Genomic DNA, 9,873 nt, shown 5'->3' on the forward strand with positions numbered 1-9,873 from the left:
CCCATCCCAGGCCCCAAGAAGACTTTCCACATCAAGCAGATGTTCACATGCACATGTGCTAATGTGATATACTGCATCCGCTGTTCCCGTTGTGGCCTCCTCTACATCGGGGAAACCAAGCGGAGGCTTGGGGACCGCTTTGCAGAACACCTATGCTCGGTTTGCACTAAACAACTGCACCTCCCAGTCGCGAACCATTTCAACTCTGCCTCCCATTCCTCAGACGATATGTCCATCCTGGGCCTCCTGCAGTGCCACAATGATGCTACCCGACGGTTGAAGGAACAGCAACTCATATTCCGCTTGGGAACCCTGCAGCCCAATGGTATCAATGTGGATTTCACAAGCTTCAAAATTTCCCCTCCCCCTACCGCATCCCAAAACCAGCCCAGCTCGTCCCCGCCTCCTAACCTGTGCCTCCTCCCACCTATCCCCTCCTCCCACCTCAACCCGACCCCCATCTCCTACCTACTAACCTCATCCCGCCCCCTTGACCTGTCAGTCCCCCCTGGACTGACCTATCCCCTCCCTAACTCCCCACCTACTCTCACCTTTACTGGCTCCATATCCCCGCCTCTTTGACCTGTCTGTCTCCTCTCCACCTATCTTCTCCTCTATCCATCTTCTATCCGCCTCCCACTCTCTCCCTATTTATTTCAGAGCCCCCTTCCCCTCCCCCATTTCTGAAGAAGGGTCTAGGCCCGAAACATCAGCTTTCCTGCTCCTCTGATGCTGCTTAGCCTGCTGTGTTCATCCAGCTCTACACCTTGTTATTCTCGAGTTGCCACAATTGTCGAGATTGGGAATTCCAGACATTCACTATCCTCCAGAGAAGAGATTCCTTCCAATCTGAGTTTCAGTGAATCTTCTTATTCTGTGAGCTTCATGGTCACAACCTACTTTACTACCTGCCTTTGTGTCATCAAGTTTAGCATCCTTGTCTTCAGTGCCTTTGTCCAAGTCATTTACACCTGCTGATCTGGGCAATGCCGCCACTAGATGGAGTACCGAGCATGCACTGCCACTTGGTGGAGCAGCAGTGACCTTCCGTATAAATGCCGTTATATTCACAGAATGGAAGCAAACTTTGGCTTTCCCTGCAAAAACACAGAATTGATAGGATCTGAAGTTTTGCAATAAGAGCAAACATGGCGTTTGAAACCAGACCAGTAGATTGGCGGTTCAATGGTGCCAACCCAACCGCAGCTCAGTGGATCATAATGGGTTCAGTCAGCCTCGGCCTGTTGTGTACCTTCTTGCGGTACATCTGCTTAAAACAAGATAAGCTTGTTGCAGCTTTGCTTTCCTCACATTGAGAGCTGGTATGAAAATTGCCAATTCTCCACCTAATCACATGTAGAAATGATTGGCACACCAGAGATTTCTGTCACTGCAGACTGACATTGCTAAACCTGGTATGTGTAGGTAGTTGTCCACTGCCACTTTGGCATCTTCCATTGGTGACACATACACTATCTAACCTCAAGTGTAAAAAAGAAACTGAGACCCCAGCATTGATCCCTGTAACACTTGTTACAACCAGAAAATGACTCATTTATGCCTATGCCCATACCAATATTCCACTCCCTAAAGTATGAGCTTTTATTTTCCGTAATAACCTTTTCATGTTTCATCTTATCTAATACTATCTGGAAATTTAAATACGGTACATCCACTGGCCCCCTTTATCCACAGCACTTGCTACTCCTTCAAAGAGCTCCAATAAATTGATTAGACATGATTTCCCTTTCACAAACCATGTTCACTCTGTCTGATTACCTTGACCCTTTTTATGTGCCTTGTCGTAACATTTTTAATAATAGCTTCTCTAACATCTTTCCTATCTCAGATGTTAAGCTAGCTGGTCTGTAGTTTTCCGACAAAGGAATTATATTCACTGTTTTCCAATCTAATGGAACCTTGCCTGGACCTTGGTAATTTTGGACTACTGCATCAATTATCTCAGTAACCATTTCCTTTAAGACCTTAAGATGAAGTCTTTTAAGACCTGTGGACTTGTCCGATCATAGATCCAGCAATTTGCTCAGTACAACTTCCCTGGTAATTGTAATTTTTTTGTGAATTCCCCTTCTATCTTCCATTTCCTGATGTACATCTATTTCTGGTGTTACTTATTTCCACTATACTAAAGACCAATGTAGAATACCTGTTCAATTATCTGCTATCTCTTTATTTTCCATGATTAATTCTCCAGATGCTCACTTTTTCAGTATATATCTGAGAAACTCTTAATATCTATTTTTATATTTCAAGCTAGCTTTTTCTCATTCTGAATTTTCCTTCCTTATTAATAGGCATGCATTTACATAAGTGCAGACCATATGCAGTATACATACACATAGCCACACGTGTACATAATTACTGTATCATCTATGCCAACTTTTTGCAATGCAAAACTAATTCTGCTACTCAGTTCTCTCCCCATAACTCTGTATCTTTCATTGCTTCAAATACATACCTAAACATCCCTCAAAAAGATGCAATAATTTGTGTCTTAACAATTTCATGATAAAGTGTTCCATGATCCAAAAATCCTGTGTAGAGGTTTCCCCTAACACCTTTCCTGAATTTGTTAGAGATAATGTTAAACTGATAGCCCTGCAACAATGAAACTCCAAGAAGATGAATAAGTCGTTACCCCTTCAGTTAATATACACCTTCGTAATTTAGAAAATAAACTATTAACTAACACATTGGCAATCTAAAGAAGGACTTGCATTTATGTAGCACCTTTCAAGACCTCCGGATCTCTTAAAGTGCTTTACAACTATTAAGTATCTTTGACACTATTGCAGTGTGGAAATGCTGAAACCAGTTTATACACAGATCCCAGAAATACTTCTACTTCTGTGGATTTTGAGAGTCAAGATACCAGGAAAACTGTGCTTTTGTTTGAATGACAACATACAATTTTTAACATCTGCCTCAGAGTGGAGACAGAGCCTTGGTTTAACATCTCGTCTGAGAAGCAGCACCTTGACAGTACGACACTCTCTTGGCAATATATTTGAGCATTAGTCTGGATTTTATACTCAAGTTTGTGGTTTGGTCTTTGAGCATGCAACGTTCAGATTTAAGGGAGAGTACTGCCATTCAGCTAACCTTATGCCCTCTGCAGTAAGTTCTGAATGATTCTTTGCCGAATGTAAGGACCATTTGGTCTTTACACCCATTGAAATCATTGGTGATGTCGCAAACATTGTCAGGCCGTGTTACATTTTGTGCGATGTTTAGAGGAGAAGCTTCTGAACTTCTCTTCTTTTCAGATTAAACATTCGAAAGGAAGCCGTACTCCTCTTCTGGAAAGTTTCTCAAGAAATCAAAGAACAATGAAGTTTATTTGCACGGTTAACACTGACTCAAAGTAAAATTTGAAAGTCAATGACAGAATGTCTTGCAGTCTAGGATGGGCAATGAACCTTGGATTTCCCAACGTTATTAAGGTGGGAGATGAGCAGAGACCCAAGAGAAACATCATGAAAGTCTATTACGGTGGGGGTTTTTGCACAACTTAGAAAGAAGACCCATCAAAACATTCTTCGGCGGATATTTTATATAGAATATAAAATGTTCTAAATTGCGTCATACATTGGAATAACCTTTTTACTGACCTGAGTAGTTGAACAATAAAGCATTTTGTACAATGCAAATGCCTCTTAATTTGGTATGTAATTGTGATTGTTACTGCTAAGCGAGAGTTCACTGATGCATGTATTAAAGAATGTTGATCCCAGATCATCAAGTTACAACTTGGTCCCACATCTGGTACTGGGTCTAAACATAAATAAAAACAGAACGTGCTGGAAACACTGAGGAGGTCAGGACATCAGTTAACATTTCAGGTCTGTGACCTTTTATCAGAAAGGGCCTCAACTTGAGGCTTTGGCTTGGCAAAGCATTGTGAAATCCCAGCCTGTGGATGGGAAGGGTGAATTTGCACATTTCATCTTTTTCTGAACTGTCTTTAGTAGTGATCTTGGGTAAAGATGTCTGCATCAGTGGTCTCCCCACTATCTCTGTGTGCTTACTGTTGGTCAAAAACCATGACAGAGTGTTAAAGGGATAACTATGAAGGGAATTCTCCATTGTGTTCAATGCCAAAGTGTGCCAGTCTGGAAGAATTTCACATTTTGTTCTACCTGCCACATCCAGCAACATGAATACACAATCTATCATAAAGAGCTGGAACAAGAAATATGGTTTGTGGTCACTTTTACAGTGATTCTGCAAGGAGTATGCTCTATAAAGTGTGCATTATTTAATATCACATCATCTCCTGTTGAGCGAAATGTTTGGCCCTAAATACTTCTAACACTCATTCATGCATTGTATAGAGTAATTTCTGAACCATAAGTAAGAAATTCCGTTCCGCCGGTCACATATGAAGCTTTTAAAATCTTGCTACAAATGCCAACCTGTCAATAGAACATTGATCCTTATTCTAATGCTGGGTCAAGGGTTATCAAGAATGCTTGATGAGATCTGCTTGCTTACTTACTTTCAGATGATTGAAATAGAATTTCTGAGGTGCAGGAGAAGTGGGAAATATGGGATCTTTTCCCAAATACATGGGAATAACTCAAAGCTTCACTGTAATAACTTAAGTGGACTCCAACATCAGTATATTGCCCTTCTGCAAGATCCCAGCTAAGACCATCTCAGATCTTGTTGGTTCTTGCTTATGAAAGCTTGGAGCAGAAACATGGAAACAATTAAATGTTGTGCTTGCGTTTAATTTAATATCACAATCTCAGGAAGTTCCAAAGTATTTTTCAGCCAATGAAGTACTTTCAAAGCAGGTTTTGTTGTAATGTTGCGAATGCTGCAGATAACTTCTGCACAACATAAGTCCCAGAGACAGCCATAATATATCTGTTTATGATGTTTTATGAGAAATATAAATAGGAGACTGATAAAAGTCACTTGCTATTTAAATAGTGACGTGGCATTTCCCATGGCAGCTGTGTAGGAAGATGAGGCCTCTACGTAACATCACATCCAAAAGATAATAGCTGAAAGAATGATATTTTCATTGTTTCTTTATTCAAAATAGTTTTGTGATGCACCATCCAATTCCTGCTTTAATTAAGTTGTACTTCAGTTTTGAAAAAGTAGCTAGAACCTTGAGCAGAAAATTCATTTGTGTTTCAGATTGATGCAATGCACAAGCAACATATTTTAATAATGTTGCTTGGATAATATTACAAGGTTGGAGCCCATGACCTGGGATGATCAATAACTGATCTAATGGATTAATAGAACAGTGTAGATGATGGTTAGGATTGTGAGCACTTGTTATAGTGTAGGATGTTCTCCCTATTCTTTGCCTGGCTTTTTTTTTGGGATATTCATCATCTCTGCAACTGGAGCTTCAACTTCCAGAATGAAAGTTGGTGGAACAAAATTAAGTCTAAAACACCAATATCATGCAACTGTTCAAGGTATTTTGTTTCGAAATTGAACCAGTGTTTCACGTGATTGAGTATTCGGAGAAATTGTTTAATTGATCAGTGTCATGAATGTAGCCTGTCTGGCTATTGCAGATGACAGCTGAATTCAGTGGGATTATATGTCAAGGATAAGAAAATTTCAGAGTCAGCCCAACCCAGGGCTAGAGAGGAGAGGAGTTAAACATTGGAATTGATGACCTCTTGAATTCTCAGAAATTGAGGGGCTGCCTGGTGGAATTGTCCAATTCCATCAGATTGTTACTTTTATGGGAATGGCTATGATTGCCTTATGTATGATCTTTGAGCCCGAAGTCGTATACATCAAGGAAAATTTGTAATTTTGTTCGAATGTCTTGGTAAAGTTTTAAAGAATGTTTGAAAAGGACTTGTCAGGGTTTGCATCAATCGTAAAGGGATCAAATTGTAGTTTTCTTAAATGATGAGAAATGTTGGTTAATTTGACGTTCCAACTCTTGACCTGGAAATAATAACAACAGAAAAGAAATTGACAAAAAAAAAAGCATGTGACCAGACACGCAGAAGACAGATGAAGAAGCTTAAAGGACAAATGAGAGATGCAAGCAGAAGATTGGAAGATTGAGTGCAATCTGCACATATACACAGAGAAATCAGTCATGAACAGAATGAGGAATACAGAACTCGCATGAGGACAATGAACTTGACATAGCCTTGTGTGCCCTGGCATTGCAAGTGTACGTATAAATACTTCTTAAAATTTATGAAGATTTGTGCCTCCACCCCCCCTTGAAGGCAATGAGTTCCAGATTGCCATCAGCCTCTGGGTGAAACATATTTTCCTCACATCTTTTCCAAATCATCTACTCCTTATCATAAATCTATGACTCTTGGTCATTGATCCCTTCGCTAAGGGGAAAAGTTTCTTCTTGTCTAAATCCCTCATAATTTTAAGCATCATTATCCCTCGCTCAAACTTCTCTGTTCCAAGGAGAATCTCATTAAACTTCTCAAGGGATTACAATTCTTTGTTTTTAACAATTCGGACTTGAAATTTCCTCTCAAGAGACCCTCCATCATGGACTCTCATTTGTGTTGATCAACTTCCTTCTCTGGGTCTACACTTCCCTGGACTCTGAAACAATCCTCATTCAAAAGTGTATCTCCAGCTTGTCAACAACAGCTAGCTTCACCCAGCAAGACGTGCTGCCAGATTTCTGCAAGAGCTCCAATCTTTCTCAGTTACTTGAAGCAAATACTGGGTTTGGTTTTGCAACCCCCATTCTCGCAGCTGTACCAAGTATTAATGCTAGATGGTTTCTTCAGAGCTTCTCTTGGCTTTCCTCAACACAGACTTTCTTTCCCTGATTCTCATCTCCCCAGGACTTCTGAGTTCTGATCCAACATTTAGCTGCCTACTAAATCCTATAGCTTCTCCTGAGATCGAACAGCACAGAGCCATCCACCTGCTCTTGACTCTTCACTGAGTCCCTTGCACTGAACCTGTATAGTGTAGAAATGAAACATGGATGCTGGAAATTAGAAACAAAAGCAGAAATTGCTGGGAAAACACTGCAGGATCACTGCACTTAGATCCAACCCGACTTTGTTATTAAGCCTGCCGATAAGCGTGGTGCTGTTGTAGTCTGGTGTACTGACCTCTACGTTGCAGAGGCTGAGAACCAGCTCTCAGATACCGCCTCCTACTTCCCCTGGACCATTACCTCACCATGGCACATCAGGCCATTGTATCAACTTACGGTCACTGACCTTATTTCATCTGGCGATCTTCCACCACCCCAGCTCCTTACCCCCTACTTCCCCCCGCAACTGCCTCCAAGCTGATAGTACCCCAGCCCCACACAGCTCGCTTCTACCTCCTTCCGAAAATTCACAAACAGACTGCCCAGGCAGACCAGTTGTTTCAACCTGCTCCTGCCTGACAGAACTCATCTCTTCTTACCTTGACTCAGTCTTTTCTCCCCTGATCCAGTTCCTGCTCACTTACATCTGTGATTTTTCTGATGCATTACACCAGTTTCGGAATTTCCAGTTTGAAGGCTTCAGCTGCCTCTTCTTTATAATGGACGTGCAATCCCTTTACACATCCATCCCACACCAGGATGGTCTCAGGGCTTGCCGCTTCTTCCTGGAGCAAAGGTCTGAACAGTTCCCACTCACTACCACCCTCCTCCGCTTGGCTGAGCTTGTCCTCACCCTCAACTTCTTCTCTTTTAACTCCTGTCATTTTCTTCAGGTCAGAGGGGTGGCCATGGGTACCTGCATGAGCCCCAGTTATGCCTGTTCCTTGGGAGGTACGTAGAACATTCCTTGTTCCAGTCCTATTCCAGCCCACACCCACAGTTTTTTCTCCGATATATCAGTGCTGCTTCCCTCTCTCGACCAGAATTGGAAAGGTTCATCGATTTTGCTTCCAATTTCCACCCTGCCGTCACGTTCACCTGGTCTATCTCTGACTCCTCCCTTCCTTTCTTCGACATCTCTGTTTCCATTTGTGGGGATGGACCTGCCACTTATATCCACTACAAACCCACCAACTCCCACAGCAACCTGGACTATACATCCTTGCACCCTGCTTCATGTAAAGACTCCATTCCATTCTCTCAGTTCCTCCGTCTCTGTTGCATATGTTCCGATGAGGCCCAATTTCGACAAGGAAGCCTCCGAAATGTCCACCTTCTTCCTCAACCGAGGATTCCCCAGCTCCGTTGTCGACAGGGCCCTCAACCAGGTCTGACCCATCTCCCACACTTCCACCCTCACCCCTTCTCTTCCATCCCGCAACAGCGATAGGCTTCCCCTTGTCCTTACCTACCATCCCACTAGCATCCACATCCGGAAGATCATCAGTCACCATTTCTGCCACCACCAGACACATATTCCCCTCTCATCCCTTTTCCGCCCTCTGCAGGGACCGTTCCCTCCGGGACACCCTGGTCCACTCTTCCTTCACCCTCAACACTCCTCCCACAGCCCCACAGCACTTTCCCCAGCAACAGCTGAAGGTGTAACACCTGTCCATTTACCTCCTCCCTCCTCAGTATCTAAGGGCACAAACATACCTTCGAGGGGAAGCAGCATTTTACCTGCACTTCACACAAATTACTCTACTGCATTCGCTGCTCACAATGTGGTCTCCTCTACATTGGGTAAACAAAGCATAGACTGGATGACCACTTCACAACATCTATGTTCTGTCTGCTAAAAAGACCCTGAGCTTCCAGTTGCTCACCACTTTAGCAAACTAAAGTCAAAAAATATAGAGCTGGAAAACGCAGCAGGTCAGACAGCATCTGAGGAGCAGGAAAGAAGGGTTCTGACCCGAAACATTGACTTTCCTGCTGCTCGGATGCTGTCTGACCTGCCATACTTTTCCAGTTCCACATTGTTTGACTCTAGCTTCCAGCATCTGCAGTCCTTTCTGTCTCCAAGCCGCTTTAGCAAACCACCCTGTTCCCTGGCCAACGTCTCTGTTTCAGACTTGTTGCAGCGTTCCAGCGAAGCTCAATGCAAGCTGGAGGAACAACACCTCATTTTCCACCTGGGGACCCTACAGCCCTCCAGACTCGATATCGACTTCAATAATTTTAGGGCCTGAACTCTCCCATGTTCCAGCCCCCTACCCCACACACCAGGCTTTGTTATCACATAGTCTGCTATAACACACTACTTATTGTTAGCTACTAACAGTCTCCATTAACAGCTTTTCACCCTCCCAGCCAAACCATTATCAACTCCTTTGCCTGTCTAACTGTTCTTCTCTTTTACGCTGTATGCCCACCTATCACTTATTCCTTTCCCCCTCCCCCCACCCTATCTTCTGCATATACATCAACATTTTCCTGGCTATCATCAGTTCTGAGGAAGGGTCACTGGACCCAAAATGTTAACTGTGATTTCTCGTCACAGATGCTGCCAGGCCTGCTGAGCTTTTCCAGCAGTCTCTATTTTTATACTGATTTACAGCATCCGCAGTTCTTTCAGTTTTTAATTATTTAATTGTAATTTCATCTTGTTTCTTACTTTGCTGCCTGACTTTTTTCTTGTAGTAACCTAGCTAACCTTGCACGGCAAATGAAGCAATCACACCAGTTTATAATTTGCCGTATCCATTTCTCATATCTCATCTCTGATGAAATTAGCTGAGACTAACAGTTAAGAAGACAGGTGAGCTGACAGATCACTGTGACCTTGCACCTAAAATGAACTATTTCAATATCAAATTGTAGATTGTGAAAAGTGCATGTTTAATGCGCATTGCTTGCAAGAGCAGGATATTGGTCATTGCGATTGTACAGGAGCTTACACTGAGGTTTTTGAGTTTGCCTGGGCTATTTGCACAGAGGATGAAGACATGAAATGTATTGCTTTAAAGATCATTCTCCTCTGTCCACCATAAATCATA

At 42.6% G+C, this 9,873-nt stretch overlaps 1 protein-coding gene across 1 annotated transcript in view; it reads left to right on the plus strand.

Moving 5' to 3' along the window:
* The window catches only part of fut10 (fucosyltransferase 10), a 54,617-nt gene extending 50,980 nt beyond the window's left edge, over window positions 1–3,637 (plus strand). Inside the window, exon 4 of the mRNA XM_048601529.1 lies at window positions 3,288–3,637. Coding sequence (XP_048457486.1) covers window positions 3,288–3,389 — 102 coding nt within the window. The 3' untranslated portion in view covers window positions 3,390–3,637. The remainder of the gene's footprint in view (window positions 1–3,287) is intronic.
* Window positions 3,638–9,873: the final 6,236 nt, after the last annotated feature.

This window comes from Rhincodon typus, chromosome 1 (genome assembly GCF_021869965.1).
Source record: "Rhincodon typus isolate 14 chromosome 1, sRhiTyp1.1, whole genome shotgun sequence".
NCBI classification, from domain to species: Eukaryota; Metazoa; Chordata; class Chondrichthyes; order Orectolobiformes; family Rhincodontidae; genus Rhincodon; species Rhincodon typus.